The following is a 17,103-nucleotide window of genomic DNA, read 5'->3' on the forward strand; positions in this document are numbered from 1 at the left end:
AATCAAATCCTAGACCCTTACAAATGACCCTGAGATTGTATCACATTATATCATACCCGAATTATCTGTTCTTCTGATAGTAATCTGGCAATTGTATGGGTGTCTTCTAACATCTTGATTTCTACATGATCTTCATAATTGCTAAGGTATGAGGCAGACTACAAGGTCTGGAGTTGGCAATTATGGCCTACTTGTTTTACAAAAAGTTTTTTTTAAACATAGCCACACATATATTCATTTATGTACTATCTATGGCGACTTTTGTGCTATAACAGGAAAGGTAAGCAAGCAGTTGTGATAACCTAAAGTATTAGTTATCTATCCCTTTAAGAAGTTTGTTGGCCCCGTAAGAAGTCACTCCTTTTCTAGGGAATGGGTCTCATGTCTGGCTATCAAGACAAAGCACCACTGAAGGTGAGCTTAGTCTATCCGTGTGGATACCAGCCCAGATAAGCTTTCTTTCCCCCAAAACTGTAATGAATACAGATTTATTGGGAAGGATTTTCCACATGGTACTTCATTCAGGGATTATCAACCAGTAGGGACCATGTACATAAGAGCCATCTAGGTAGAGACTCAACAGAATCTGACAAAGAAACAGCCCATTTCCAGTATTAGGTGAGTGATCAAAACATTAAACTGCACCAGGAGAAAAAAACATCTTGTCAGAATTACTACTTGTGAACTAAAACAAAGGACACATTCTCACTAGAACAGAAATAAATTTTAATTCATTGAAAAGTGCAGCAGTGAACAGGGTCCTTTTGAAGGGCACTTTCTAAGTCAAATGACTGAGATGACAGAGAGCAAGGGCAGAATAACTTCTAGGAACAGATGAAGCAAACAGGAATTTACAAAATTCAGTAGGAACTATGTGTTGGTAAAACTAAAGAACCCAAATATACCCATCTAATTCCACTGGTGGGCCAGCTGAAATACCCTTTGCTTTCTCTTAAATAAGGATCCTGGGACAACTTAATCTTCTTTTATTAAAAAAGCACTAATCCTTAGTTTAGACACTAAAGTAAATTTAAGAACATTTCTTATAGAGTAAGGTATAACTTCCATGGCTATCATTACTATTTTGTATAAGAACCCTGGTGTCGTCAATTAACGTGTGTTTGCAACAGCACCATTTGTCAAATTCAAAGATGCTCAAAAGGTGTTCCCGACCTTGTAATTGTATGTGAGAGAGCTTCTGTAGTAGGAAATCTTCTAAGGCAAAAGTCTCTGTTTACTCCTAAGGCCTCTGCTCATTCCTAACGTTTATATGGTTCTCTGCTCTGAAGGGCACCGACGGACATGGAACTGACCTTCTTAAATGGGGAAATAATCAAAATCCAAATGAGTACAACTAAAAGAACAAGGCAAGCCTCTTGCAGTGGGTCCCTTAGACATAAACATTCTGAAAACATCAGTGCATTTTGTAGTCCGTTAGGCCATAAATTGAGGTCTCTTTATGAAAGTTTTTACCACAGATCCAGAGTGAAGCCAGTTTAAGAGAAAAAGTAAAATTAGAGGCCATTCAGAGGTTAGGTAGGAAATGCACTCAAAACAGAAGAGGTACAAGGAGGTCCTCACCGCACCTCGCCACCCGAACACACCAGCTGAACTGAATGTGAGAGCAGTGTGGCGCAGATGCGGTCGGCCGCTGACTCGCGTCACTTTCATCACTTCACCTGCTTTCGGGAACCAGCATCATAAAACCGAGCAATATGACATCACAGTCCAGGACCTGGTAAGAGTTGGTTTCTTTTTATTTGGGAATAACTATGGTCAGCTCTCATTAACGTGGAAGTTGATTACTAATGTTAAGACTCAAGGTGGAGAAGAAAGCTGATGCCCATATTCAACAATGTAGTTTGCTTTTAGTTACAAAATTTTGAGAGTTTCTCTAAAACGTTCACAGCAGAGGTGTTGATTTCACTTGCCTATTTCACTTCAAGATACCACCACAGTTGCTGGGGTCACGTGAGGTAAAGGAATAACCCCAATGGCTATCAACCCACATGGCTCTCTGGGATTCTGACAGAAAAGCTACTCATGGCCATGCCTTACAAAGTGTTTAAAGCTGGACAGAAGGCCTTAAATAAAGCTAAAATCACTTTGTGCCTGAGTTGAACAAGTTATAAACTACAGCTCTTCCTCCTTTCCTGCTGTCTCACCACCAATTAGCTTTCTTGTGAAGAAAACATTAGAAATGGAATTGGTTTTCGAGACAAAAAACATAAAAATGTAGATGTTCTAAATGGTGAGGAAACCTAAAAAGATTTGATTTTGACAGGGGAGTACTGAATGGGGCCCTAGTTAAACAAGACTCCAAAACCTCAGGAAGAACCGAACTGAAAGGGGAAGGAGGTGGCGGGAAGGAGAAGGAGATAAAGTAGCTGATAACTTTGCATCAACTACAAGAAATCTTTACACCTTAAAACAAGTAAACAGAATGACAGCAAAATGCAGAGAGAGTCAAAATGATTTCACGCGTGGAACTGAAACTCAGGCTCCCTGCTGGACAGGCACGAACTTCATGAATCCCAGGGACAGGCCTTCAACCTGTCAGCCCAAGAGCCCTACCTACAGAAGGCCCTCAGAAAACACAACCTTCACCAACCCGACCCTTGCCAGTTCTTCCCTGCTGATCTTCCTAAACCTCTTTGTCTTTCAGATCTCAGAGGGCAAAGTCTCAAGAGCCATTTCCTCAATTTCCTAGTGTTAACTGGCACTCCATGTGGTCATGGAGAGCAGATGGCTGTCACCTTCAAGAGCTGGCTGGAGTTAGTCTTACCACAGCTTATCGCTCTATGTCAGTGCAGCACCAGCCTAGGATTCCAAACAAATGAACAGCTTGGTTGACAGGTTCTAAATTTGCAACCTTACCATGGTGTGATGGATATTATAAATAAGGTATCTCTACTCATTTAAAAACAAGGGTACCTGTTCTTACTCAGAGGATTTAGCTCAGATGGTTATTCAAGCCATGTGATGTTAGTATTTCTGACAGTGAAGTGCTCAATCCGAAATGCTATGCAAGTATTTCTGATAGTGAAGTGCTCAATCTGAAATGCTATGTAGGTCCTTTGATTTTAGGTCAAGCTATACACCAAAAGGTTGTGTGTTTTGTGTTGTTGCTTTTTGTTTTGCCCTAAAGTATTGACATTTATCTGAATGGATTTACAAATTCAGACTCTGACCACGTGGGCAATAATCAAGAACTATGGCCCCAGGACAGAAAGGATATAGTGAGAACAAAAGACCTTGAGGAAGAGACCAGGGATAGCCACTCCTGACACGTGGGCAGAGTTCACAGTTTAACACATTGCACAAGGGTCAGCTGATTGGGTTGTTTTTTCGAACACAACTTAAAACAAAGCCAGTCCAGAAACTCTTCCAGGCGTGGTCCTGAAGACTAGCTACAGACCTACTACAATCACTTCATCAGAAAGAGACGTGCAGGGATCCAACTGTAGAGGCCGGGCACGGTCGCTACAGAAGATGTTTTGAAAACCTTCGAGTCCTGACACTGCCATGATTGCTGAACATGAGACGAGGGTCAAACCTGTATCTGGGGAGGAAAAAAAAAAGAACGTCATATTAACTCTCGCTAGCTGCATTCAGAATATTATTCAGTGGAAATGACGGCAGGAAGGATGTAAAAGGAACAATTAAATCACCAGAAGGGAATCTAGTGAGAAAGTCTACAGTACAAAACATGAGTACTTAACAGTTAAGAACATTTCCATCACAAGTTAGCAAGCACAAAATCACGTAGTGTTAAGTTGATAGGAGACACACGGTAGGTGTCAGGTTAATCTTGAAAGGCATCAGACAGTGGCAAGATTTAAGTTGGTTTTTGAGGGGATGGAGGTGATCGACTGTGGCACTATTGCAAGGCTTGCGTTCAAGCCACCCTTATTTTACTTAGTAACGGCCGCAAAGCGCAGGAGTAGTGATGTGGCAATTTGGATACGCCAAAGAAAAGCTGTAAAGTGCTTAAGTAAAAAAGTGAAAGTTCTCAATAAGGAAAGAAAAAAAATCATAGCTGAGGTTGCTAAGATCTGTGGTAAGAATGAATATTCTATCTGTGAAATTGTGAAGAAGCAAAAAGAAATTCATGCTAGTTTTGCTGTCACATCTCAAACTGCAAAAGTTATGGCCACAGTGTGTGAAAAGTGCTTAGTTAAGATGGAAAAGGCATTAAATTTGGGGGAAGACATGAGCAGAAACATGTTCCTATCGATGCCAATCAGGTTCGGTACTATCTGTGGGGTTTCAGGCATTCACTGAGGATCCTGAAATGTACCCCCTGAGGATAAGGAGCTACTACTGAATTTTAGAGCAGTGGTTGGCGGACTTTTTTAGTAAAGGGCCAGATAGTAAATATTTTAGGGTTTGTGGGCCATGCAGTCTCTGTCTCAACCATTCACCTTAGTTGCTGAAGCGCAAAAGCAGCCAAAGACAATACGTAAATGAATGTGTGCGGCTGTGTTCCAACAGGTGGTAGCTGGATTGGGCCTGCAGGATCTAGTCTGCTGACCCCATTTTGAAGGATTCCATAGGCCCAAAGGAAAGTATACTCAGGGCTAAGGAATTTAAAACAGAAAATCAGGTAGAGTTTAAATAGCTCAAGCTAACATCAGCAAAGCCAGCATCTAGAACCTTAGTTATAAGCTCCTAGAACATGGGCAATTTAGTTAAAAAAACAAAAGTTGTTTTGGAAATAGGAGACCATGATATATAAGTTCCTCATAGGGGGACCTTTGGGCAAATCACAACTCCATACTCAATTTCCTCATTTGAAATTTACCTGTTTGGGCTCTAAGAGCTGTAGGGAAATTTTATGATTGAGTCCTTCTAACAGAGCCAAACGTTCAGAAGAAACAAGGGGCTGCATCTGCCTCGCACTGGCCAACTGGCTGCCGGCATGGCAGGTCCATGTTCTAGCAGTGGAGTGGCCAGGGACTCTTTGGCCACACATCACAACCCAAGAGGTCCAAGTCCCTTGCCCCTCCAGTTAAGATTAGGTAAGTGTTGGCTTTTAATTCCTAGAGTCAGTCAGAGAGTATATGGTTAAAAGATACCAACTGCTATAGACACCCAATTTAATTTGATTTGAAAGAACACTCTAGGTACAGGAAAGTACAAAATCAGCACCTGTCAACTGGAAGTCTTGTGCTTTTATTTTAGAAACTGAACTTCCTATTTCTAGTAACTGGCACCAAGCTAGGATCTATTTCACTAATAACTTGGAGGGAAGACCAAAGCTGGGTGGTCAAAATGCTTGACCATTCTTATTGTACTAATGGGATTATCCAAACAAACAAAAAAAAAAGTTAATTAGTTTAAGTGATATAAAATAATGATAAATATTGTCTTTTTATATTGTTATCTAGTTTGAGTTTACTGGTATCCACGTCTCTTTGGCTTTATATAGACTATTAAAAAGAAAACATTACATTTCTTTAATAAATAGTCTATAATCTAGTTTCTCTACTCGTTCACATAAATTTGTCTCTAATTTGGACTGAAGATAAAATTTAACATGAAGATGGCTAAATAATTAAGTTATAACTTTCTATCAACGTAGGACATCATTCTTCCCTCTCTCCTACATCAGAAATAATCCTTTCCCGGTGAAAGTTTGATTTTTAACTTCAAGTCTTCAAGCGAAAAATAAATGCCATGCTCCCTGCCAGAGGCGTCCCTGCCAGAGGCGGCTCAAATGCATGGTGTCCTGATACCCAGGCTACTGCTGAGAAGTGGCTGTTTAAGAGGTACAGAGTGGGAGGAACAAATCTGACTTAGCAGGTGATAAACATCTTTTATACCTCCATACACTGCAGTGGGCTTATATTTTTCAACAACTGAGTTGACACCTTCTGTTTTCATTGTGTCTGTTTAATATATTAAATTTACTGGCAAACATTTAAGTTTCTGTGATTGGAGTTTCTAAGAAATGAAATGAAGGAAACTTACCCGGGGTCAAAAACCCCTGGCGTGCGACAGGTTGGCCCAGAACAGGATTGTAACATCATTAACCGATAGTTCATCTTTCCCAAAAGCTCTGGGTCTATACTTTTAGCAATGTTAGTGATTTGGTCTGGGTCTGCAGTCAGATTGTAGACTTCTACAAACACCTAGAGAAAGTGAAGGGATGGAGGAAAGAAAAGAACAAGGGTTATATTTGAAGAAATATTCCTAATGTGAATTATTTCTAAATGGGAAGGGAGCAGGTAGATAAAAAACCAAGGTCCCAGGGGCTTTCAGCCTAGTCTCAAGATCCTCAAAGAGACCAACTGTACGTTTGAGACAATGGAACATCTGTTCTGGGGGTTCAATTGCTTGGGTCTGTAGCCACATGCTGGAAAGGGACCTCCTGCATGCCCTGTGCCTTCAGGCAGAGTCGGAAGGGGGATGGGGAGGAAGCTTTTTACCTTCTGTAATTAGAGCAGAGAACAGAAGGCAGGATCTTCAAATGGTAAGGTCTCCAAATTAAGACTTAGTGATAAAGTTACTGAAGTGAGAGTTAATTAACGTTAGAAGGCTTATTTTTGCCTTAGAATTGTGAGATTTAAATGAGAATGGATATGAAAGTATTCTAACCTGTATTATACAAATGCTAAGTTTTCCTATTTTAAAAAGTGGTTTTAGATACTGATAAACATTATGGGGGAGGGGAAATAGGAATTGAGTTTGAGGGAGGCTCCCTTGCTTATTGTCCAAAGTGCTTATGAGCTGCAAATGGAATGGTGAGGGACTCAATTTCTGAGGGACACAGAAGAGCATCTGCTCCATATGGTCCGATGAGGGTTGCCAGATGGGGCAGGTGAGCACATGCTGAAAAACAGTAACCACAAGGGACTGGAGTCCGTGGGACCCCTCGGATAATACACGCTGATTATGTGTTGGCCAAAACCCACCTCCTTCCAAGGATGGAGTCCTGGACCTTTGACCCCACTCTAATCTGTTTGAGCAGCACTGGATTATGCTGTGGTGGGAACAGGAGTTTCTGAATAAGTCAGTTGCTGGTAAGCTTTCCAGGAAATGCTCCAATTCATTTCACCTCCAGAGAAGTTGAGGTGCTTCATTTTTATCCCAAACTACCAGGGAAGCTAACAGACCAGGCATTTATCATTCTGAAAATGTGAACTGTGCATTTAAAGTATGTGTTTGGGTTGGGCGCAGTGGCTCATGCCTGTAATCCCAGCACTTTGGGAGGCCGAGCTAGAAGGATCACCTGAGCCCAGGATTTGAGACCAGCCTGAATAACGTAGCGAGACTCCGTCTCTACAAAAAATACAAAACTTAGCCAAGTGTGGTGGTGCATGCCTGTAGTCCCAGCTACTTGGGAGGCTGAGGCAGAAATATCATGTGAGCCCAGGAGTTTGAGGCTTCAGTGAGTTATGATGACGACACCGTACACTAACCCAGGCAACAGAGTGAGACCCTGTTTCAAAAAAAAAAAAAAAAAAAGTATGTTTGGGGTGTGGTGGCTCAAGCCTGTAATCCCAGCACTTTGGGAGGCCAAGGTAGAAGGATCGCTTGAGGCCAGGAGTTCAAGACCAGCCTGGGCAACATAGCGAGACCCCTGTTTGTAATTAAAAAAATAAGAAAAATTAGCCAGGCATGGTGGCACATGCCTGTAGTCCTAGCTACTCAGGAGGCTGAGGCAGAAGAATCACTTTGCTTGAGTGATTCAAGCAGGAGTAGGGATGCAGTGAGCTATGATCACATCACTGCACTCCAGTCTGTGCAACACAGCAAGACTGTCTCAAAAAAGAACGAAAAAGGGCCGGGCACAGTGGCTCACGCCTGTAATCCTAGCACTCTGGGAGGCCGAGGTGGGTGGATCGTTTGAGCTCAGGAGTTCGAGACCAGCCTGAGCAAGAGCGAGACCCCATCTCTACTAAAAAAAAATAGAAAGAAATTATATGGACAGCTAAAAAAATATATATATATAGAAAAAATTAGCCAGGCATGGTGGTGCATGCCTGTAGTCCCAGCTACTCGGGAGGCTGAGACAGGAGGATTGGTTGAGCCTAGGAGTTTGAGGTTGCTGTGAGCTAGGCTGACGCCATGGCACTCACTCTAGCCTGGGCAACAGAGTGAGACTCTGTCTCAAAAAAAAAAAAAAAAAAAAAAGAACGAAAAAGAAAGTGTGTGTCTGCGTGGTGGTAGAAATGGAGAAAACCTCATTCAGAAAAATCACAGAGAAGCGAGACATGCATGGCCTTATGATTGTTTTCTTAACTGAAGGAAACCTAAGTTGAAGTACAGAATAGAAACACACATCTCCCTTAGGAGATGCTCCTTGGATTGCTCTTATGCCACCAAGTCCAACCAACAAAGCAAGGCAACAAAGGGGCCGGGGAGGTCCAGGCAGAAGCCCCTCTTACCTCCTGGTCATCAAACTCACAATACTGTAAATTCCACGACGCCGAAATCGTCCTCACACAAGCATAGGTGTTGTTATAAGCATCTTCACATACACAGTCTGGGAAACATTGCTGTAGGATATTTAAAAAGTTAAATGAAGATAGTTTTTCCATAGTAACAAATATCTAGTTGCCTGAAAGGGCAATCAATTTGGCTCATGCCAGGCATACAATTTAATAGAAATTAAAAAACCTTCCACAGAGAAGCCAGTAAATCAAAATAGATGTTGAGGCTTTGTTCCTTACTGATGGCTAACTTGATTAAGGTATATGGCTTGTTCCATGTGTAGATTGCGGCCATCCTTGTCTGCTAATCTCCTGCCAAGAATTATTGTAATGACCACTGGTAAAACGTATCGCTTGGCAAGAAGAAGAAATCAATACTCAAATGAGTCATTTCTAAGGACCATTAAGAACTGTCACTGTAAAAGGTCGGAGAAAGGGCTAAAATTAGCTTTCTGGGATCACTTGCAGGTAAATTATTTATGGGTGTTCTTACTACCAGAGCTGACCTAACTTTAACTTATTTCTTCGAGTCTTCCCTAGGATCTGTTATGCTACTTTTGGCTGGTTCTTTACTATATCATAACACTTTGGTGTTAGGCTTCCATTTGGAGTTGACTCTCCCATTTCTCACTCTCCAAAGTGAGGCCAGTGTGGCTGTTACCACCCTTGTGGCCTGCCTGGCTGCCACTAATGTGAGGCACTCAAGATGGCAGAGTTACAGGTCGGAACCCCATCTACTGGATGCCCTGGTAATATCCCTGATGAAAAAAATGGGAGGGGTGGGAAAACGGGGAAAGAGAATTGATAAGGTAAGAATATGGACAGATACATGTACTTGTTACATAAATTGGAATAATTCAAAGTACACATTCTGATGATAGGTCAGCAGCATCATTTGCAGGATTACTGGATTTACCTTTGTCCATCTACTAACCTCCCACAGTAAAGTGACAAATGAGTAGGACTCAAATCAAGGGTTTCGATACTTGACACATCTAAACCAGCACCTGGCTGCGCCGTCAGTGAGAAAGCTGTCTAAGCCAATTCGAGCTATACTCACAGATACTCCAGGACTCAGGGAAGGACACGTTGGGTCGGTGACGTTACGGCCTTCTCCTTGATATTCCACCAGGACATCTGATCGCCAGGTCAGGTTACTGGCACCTTTCTAGAAAGAAGAGCATGGGTGGTTTCTGTGAGGCATATAGACTGTGATAAAGATCACAAAGTTATTTACTCTACTGCTAACGAGGACTTGAAGGTTAGGACTAACTGCACAATTCACTCAGTAACTAAAGGGAATGACTAAAATGGGTGCATGTAAAAGATACTGACTATCATGTTTGGTATTTAGAGAGTCTTTACAAGTGATGGTCAAATGCATTCCCCAGGCTGTTTCTGTGAAGCAGGTCAGGAATGGAAACTGACAAAGTAGCTAAGCCATGATCAAAGTCACAATGCAAGTTACTGAAACTCCCGATTAGAATGAATAATACTGTTTCTATGTCCTACGTAAGAATTGTCCGAAGCCTATATTGAGGAACTTATAACCTAGCACACACAAGGACAAGAAAGAAACAAATATTAAACAGGGCTGGTGTGCTAAGGATTATAACAGGTTCAAACACCTTGATGGTCAGAATGAAGGTACAATACAGGCATTAACTCATTTACTCTTCACTGCACATCAGTGGTGTGGAAGGAAAGCAACAGCCACATTTGAAATGGGAAAGCTTAAGACAGGCACACGAATGGTGAGAGGAGGAAGGATCTAGGAGAAAGAGCAAGTTTGGGATCAAAAGGACATGGGGCCAGGTGTGGTGGCTCACCACATGGAAGCTGGAGCCAGGGGGAAGCTTATCTGTCAGACTGGAGTGAATTTCAAACCCCCCCACCTGAGTGTCACAATGTCCAGAGGAGAAAAGAGTATCCGGGAGTCTAGATCAATGGTTCCTGAGCTTTGCTGCGTATTAAAATCACCAGGGGAATTTGAAATATCACAAGGGCCAGGTTCTACTTCTTGCCAATTAAAGCAGACTCTCTGGGGGTGGGACCCAGGCATTAGTATTTTAGTCTCCCAAGTGATTTAACGTGTGACCAAGTTTGAGCTCGCGGTCTGGAGGGGTCATTAAACTTTTTCTATAAAAGGCCAGAGAGTAAACACTAAGGCTCTGTGGCTATACAGTCTCTCTCACACCTACTCAGCTCTGTTGCTGTTGCAGGAAAGCAGCCATCTGTAACACGTAAGTGGGTGAGTATGCTGTGCTCTGATACGACTTTATTTACCAAAACGGGGTGGGCTGGATTTGGCCCACAGGTTGTAGTTTGCCAACTGCTGGTCCAGCAGAACTTTCTGTCTAAAGTGTTCTCTATCTGCACTGTTCCATGTGATGGCTACTGAGCTGGCCATATGGGTGGCTAGTACAAATGAGGAACTGAATTTCCTTTTACTTTCATTAATTTAAATATCCACACATGGCTATTTAACTGCTCTAATACATTAATATTTCATTGGAATAACCTCCAAAAACCAAACATGAACAAGGAAAAGAGCTAAGTCTTAAGTGGTACTTCCAGAACTGTGTAGAAAAATTATACAAAGCATAATGAGTGAATCAAGTTTTTTTCTAATTAGAAATAAATTTAACAAGGCACATAATGTAAAACTTGTACGAAGAAAATTAAAAGATGTAAATTTTCCTCAACCAATCTATAGATTAAATGCAGTTCCAACCAAAAGCCAACATTTTTTAGCTAATCTGAAAACCGGATTCCAAAGTTTATATGGGAGAGAGTAGCTAGGATTCCCATAAAAACAATAAGGAGAGAGGTGTGCCCATACAGATAAAGATTTAATTATACAGCTTTATAAGGCAAAATGGTACTGGTATAGGGATAGACAGAACCATAGAAAAGTCAACTGAGTATCTAGAGAGGAAAACAATGAAACTGAATCCCTGACTCATACTATGCAAGAAAGTCAATTTTAGATACATTAAGGACTTGAATGTAAGAGGCAAAACTATAAAACAAGTTACATGTATTTTCTTGTATGAATCACATACTACCTAATAATAAATTACGACAGACAAATCATTAAGGGTCACCTATAATTTTATGACCCAGAGACAGTCACCATGAATGGCTAAAACACTTTAGTATTGATCCTTCCAAACTTCTCTATGCTTAGACATATTCACATACATTCTTTTTTTTTTTTTTTGTTGAGACAGAGTCTCACTTTGTTGCCCAGGCTAGAGTGAGTGCCGTGGCGTCAGCTTAGCTCACAACAACCTCAGACTCCTCGGCTTAAGCGATCCTACTGCCTCAGCCTCCCGAGTAGCTGGGACTACAGGCATGCGCCACTATGCCCGGCTAATTTTTTCTATATAGATTTTTAGTTGTCCATATAATGTCTTTCTATTTTTTTTAGTAGAGACGGGGTCTCGCTCAGGCTGGTCTCGAACTCCTGACCTTGAGCAATCCACCCGCCTCGGCCTCCCAGAGTGCTAGGATTACAGGCGTGAGCCACCGCGCCCGGCCCACATACATTCTTAATGGGGAAGAGATGCTGTTGTGAAATGTCCCTTTCTCCCTCTGCTGTGTTGGTAGGCATCTTCCCAAGTCACTGCACACAGATCTATATCACCTACTATTGGTTTAATACTCTGCTGTTTAATTGTGCCACAATTTAATCGATTCTCTACGGGATATTTAGGTTTTCATTTTTCCTCTACTAATACATGTACATTTTCAGATGAACCTGCTAGATGCGTGTACTCTGAAGTGATATGTCTTGTTAAACTGGCCTCCTGATTACACTTCTACAAAAAGTATATGGGTAATTTCCAATTTCTCAGACTTTTGCAGATTCTAGGAATCATCTTTTAAATCTTTGCCAGTTCACAGATGATAAAAGCCTCCTTCAGTTAAGTTACTTCTTTGATTAGCACTGAAGTAATCTTTTTGCATTTACTTTGGCCATTTTTAATTCTTCTGTGAGTTGATTAGTTAGTTTTTTTTTGCCCATTTTTCTACTGGGATCAATCTTTGCTAAGAACTCATATTAGGACTAATTTCCCTTTTTCACACATGTTGCAAATGTTTTCCCAATTTGTCACCTGTTTTTACTTATGAGGGGTGTTGGGGGGTGTGGAGAAAGGAGAGGAAAGAGAACTAAATTTCATATGTGGTCCAATCTTTTTTAGAAAATTCCTTCCCGCCACAAGTTCAGAGAAAAATTCTATTCTCTGCCCCAAATTTTAAAATAGTATTATTTAAGATTTAAATTTTTAAGTCTCTACATAACCTGGAATTTATTTCAGTCTTGGCTCAGGCCTGATTGAGGGCTTTATACTCACCAAAATAGGCAATAAGGACATTCCATCCATCTGTGTCTTATTCAGGCTGTAGCCAGCGATGTCCAAAATAGTAGGACCCAAGTCAATGTTGGCAACGAGCAACTACGAAAATGAGGAAAAAACAATCTAGAACACACTGGTTTCATTTTCCCTTTCTATTTCTACTAAGTTCTCTTCCCCACCCCACCTATGAGACAAACAGCTCTTAGTATTACCCTTTGTTCAGCCCATACTTACTTTGGTCTTACTGATTCATACATTCAAACGTAACTATAATAACTTAAAAAAATAAAGGTGTATAAGGCTTGTAATACAGCTTCCTGGGGAGTTATATATTTATTCTACCCATACTATTATTGGTCACACCATTTTTAAAAACCTCCTTTTGGATGGTTTTGAGTTTGTAATTAATCATCAGAATATTGGCCTAATTATTTTATGGAATGTGTCTTCTAACTTGATTATTCAGACAAGTTCACTAATTTTGACTTCAAATGTACTCCTGACATTTTTGAAAGTCTCAAAGATTGAATGTTTCCCACCAATGAAGATTATTAGCCATTTTTATAGTTTCTCAAAGTGACAACACTGGTTAAAAAAAAAAGGTTTGCAATAGGCTGTGAAGGCTGCAGAAAACTTATTCAAACAATGTATCAATAAAGTTTCCTTAGGCTGGGTGCAGTGGTTCACGCCTGTAATCCTAGCCCCCTGGGAGGTGGAGGCAGGAGGATCACATGAGGCCAGAAGTTCGAGACCAGCCTGAGCAAGAGCGAGACCCCGTCTCTACCAAAAAATAGAAAGAAATTAACCAGACAACTAAAAATATATAGAAAAAATTAGCCGGGCATGGTGGTGCATGCCTGTAGTCCCAGCTCCTTGGGAGGCTGAGGCAGTAGGATTGCTTGAGCTCAAGAGTTTGAGGTTACTGTGAGCGAGGCTGACACCACGGCACTCTAACCCGGGCAACAGAGTAAGACTCTGTCTCAAAAAAAAAAAAAAAAAAAAAATTTCTAAAAATTAAAGACACTGTCCTGCACTTATACCTTGACTTATTTCCTTGGTTTATTAGACCATTTTCCTTCTGAATGCAATGCCTCTACAGGACCTAAATCAGCATAGTCCAATAGAAATACAAAGGGGGCCACATATGTAACTTAAAATTGCCTAATAACCACATTAAAGTAAAAAGAAACAGGTGAGAATCATTGTATATATTTAATCCAATATGTAAACATATCTGAATAATACTTCAGCATGTAATATTTCAACAGTAAACAATATAAAAAATGAATGACATTTTACTTTTTTTTGAACCATGTCTTTGGAATCTGGTATTTTATAATTATTACAGACCTTAGTTTGGAACATCCACATTTCAAGTGCTCAGCAGCCACAAGTGGCTGGTGGCTGTGGCAGTGGATAGTGCAGGCCTAAACAGAACCTAAGCACAGGCCTAGAAGTCACCTGGTCACAGGCTAGAAAAGCCTTAGAGTTATAAAAACAATTCATCAGGGAAACAAAGGGGAAGTGAGGAAAAACTGGGAGCAAAGTTTACTGAACAGCTACTCTGTGCCAGGTATTTAATGTTACTTTCACTTACTCCTCACCACAATACTAGGATGCAGTATTTCCCCCATTTTATAGTCTTCAAAATTGTTGGGAAAACTTAGATCATCTTAGGAAAGGCCTAACAGGGATATTTAAAAAAAAAAAAAAAAAAAGAGAGAGAGAGACATATATCAACTAACTCTGATATTTTTAATTTAAAAATAAAACCAAAAGTACAGATATGAAAGACAAGAAAACAACTTCAGAGCATTGGGCATCAGGGACCAGGTTTCCTGACCAGCATAGCTCTTAGAGGGCAGAGTGATATATATCCTGGCTCTGAATCAATTAGCTTTAACTCTGCAGCTGTCAGAAATTACCATTCGGTGGCGACAATGCAGGGTTAAGGCAAGCCATATGTTACTGAGGAAAAAACAAACCACAAAAACTGTGTCTCCAGGGATTATGCAAGACCCACTGTTACAGATAGCTTTCCTAGTTCCAAGTCCCCCAGGCAAACTGAGCAGCTTGGAATACAGTCAGTCATCAAGGGTGAGTGTGAAAATGGAAGAGATCATGGCAGAAAAGGAGAGAAAAACGGAGACACGATCTCCAGAATTAGATCAAGACAAGGCATCTACAGACTCTGAAGGGTGACTAACAGATCTTCATTGATGTCCCCAGCATGAATTAATTGAAGCCAATTCCACACGTACCATTAACATGTCCAAGGCAATTTTATAAGAACAATGGGGCTGGGCATGGTGGCATGCAACTATAGTCCCAGCAACTTGGGAGGCACAAGTGGGAGGATTGCTTGAGCCCAGGGCAACATAATGAGATCCTGTCTCAAAAGAAAAAAAAAAAAAAAAAAGAAAAGAAAAGAAAAAAAAAATATATGGGGAAACACTACAATAATAAAATTCACAGAGATATAAAATGGTGACTGCCATCTCACTAAAAATCGCCTCAAGCCATGAGCTGTACACTGGGAAGCTCTAATGGCATTTTGCTCTATGGAGAGAAAGGTCTGTAAGTTCCAGTATAACTCAAGAGTCACTAAGATTTGCCACAAGTACTATAAACACCCATCACCCCAGGACTCTTTCTTCCCGGATATCTATAATTATCACATCTTCCCTAAAAAAGATGGATAAATTCTATCCTCTTCTAGAGTTTTATTTGACTATGAAGCAGAGAGTCTCAAAATAAGTATACTATATCAGGAGATGGGAGACTTTTAGTGGATACCGAATATAAATGAAGAATTAAAGAGAGAATTATACCTACACCTCTGGTTTTTACACAACCAAGAATTAGAATGGATTCTACGGACCCATCACTGTAATAAATTCTGGAAACATTCAAGTTTTAGGATATTGCTTTTACTACTAAGCATAAACTTAAAAATTCATTTATGGATTAGAATAGAAAAAGCTTTGAGAAAACCAAAAGTAAGTTATTTCATAAATCATACTCTCTCTTCCTTCTCGATGACTTTAATGGAAGAAACTAAAAAATAAAAAAAATAAATAAATCATACTCTCTCCGTTTGAAATTGCTCTTAGGATTTAAGTATGTAAATATTCTGATCAAATAAAAACCCTGGGGCATGAAATCAAGGCATAGCATGCATCGAACCTGCTTGTTTTTAGCTCTAGAAGAATGAAAGTGCTACATAATTACTGAAAAGAACAAGGTGGCAACGGGCTCTCAGAAGAACATATCAGGTTTCCAAACAGACACTCAAGTCCTGATGTTAAAGAATTCACGTAGGCTACTAAAGAAAAGGCTCTAAACATACCAGAAAGCACCCCAAATCCATTTAGCAAAAAAGCGCTGCAATTGCATGAGAAAGCAGAGAACCCCCCAAATCTGGGGCTGCTTCAGCTGGATTTGTCTCTCAGCCCCAACAGCCTCCTACTTTCACGAGCAGGAAAAAGAGGCATATTTTGTCGAAAGCCAACAGGCAACGTTCCTGACTCCCAGTTCACTTCTATTGCTCCTGGACCATGAGGTGTCATTCTAGTTTTCCTACTGGCCTTTTCCTTACTAGAACCCATTTTGCAGAACTTCTACCACCAAATCGAAAACTGGATTAATTTCTAGCCAGAGGAGGAAACATCGACTGTCAATCTTTGGCATCCACACATGCGACCTGCCTCTGCTCTCCCAGACAGCCGACACACAGCTAAGTCCACCAGTCAGTCAAACGTGCGCTGCTCTGGCTGTCAGGCTGTTGACAGCTCAGCTCATTATGCCCTACTCACCACCCCGTGCCACTCACACAGCACGCCTGGCACTGAGACAACTGCGCTGCCAACACGTGATCAATCACCCACTGTCTCTGACGTTCTTGTGCTAGAGGAAAGCTGGGGCACTTCATACTTCTCAAACTACATCTGCCAGCACAGCAGTATTAAAAACCATGGATTTTGAAAAGAGACACAATTAGTTTTCAGTCCTTATTCTGCCACATACTGTGTGACCTTGGCAAAATCCATTCAACCGACATGGATGCCCCCCAGGGTATGTTAGGGGCCAGGTATCTCAGCTTAGATAGTTCCTTTTTTCTAGGACATCCTAGAGTAGAAAAGATACAACTGGACAGGGTGTGGTGAGTGTGAGGTCAGCTGGGAACATTTATAGGAGGGGCATCTACCCCAGGTGGGTGCAGAAGTCCAAAGTGACTTCTCAGAGGGGAAACCTCTCTTTTCAATTTGAGCTTAAATTATGTATTTGCTCATTTTCTTTGG

General features: G+C 40.9%; 1 protein-coding gene across 1 annotated transcript in view; it reads right to left on the bottom strand.

Annotated features, from left to right (window-relative positions):
* Window positions 1-1,233: 1,233 nt before the first annotated feature.
* The window catches only part of GNS (glucosamine (N-acetyl)-6-sulfatase), a 33,881-nt gene continuing 18,011 nt past the window's right edge, over window positions 1,234-17,103 (bottom strand). Inside the window, exons 10-14 of the mRNA XM_069489861.1 lie at window positions 12,800-12,901; window positions 9,499-9,606; window positions 8,394-8,504; window positions 5,974-6,134; window positions 1,234-3,562 (exon numbers count right to left, since the gene is read on the bottom strand). Of these exons, the coding sequence (XP_069345962.1) occupies window positions 3,484-3,562; window positions 5,974-6,134; window positions 8,394-8,504; window positions 9,499-9,606; window positions 12,800-12,901 (561 nt within the window). The 3' untranslated portion in view covers window positions 1,234-3,483. The remainder of the gene's footprint in view (window positions 3,563-5,973; window positions 6,135-8,393; window positions 8,505-9,498; window positions 9,607-12,799; window positions 12,902-17,103) is intronic.

This window comes from Eulemur rufifrons, chromosome 16 (genome assembly GCF_041146395.1).
Source record: "Eulemur rufifrons isolate Redbay chromosome 16, OSU_ERuf_1, whole genome shotgun sequence".
Taxonomy (NCBI): domain Eukaryota; kingdom Metazoa; phylum Chordata; class Mammalia; order Primates; family Lemuridae; genus Eulemur; species Eulemur rufifrons.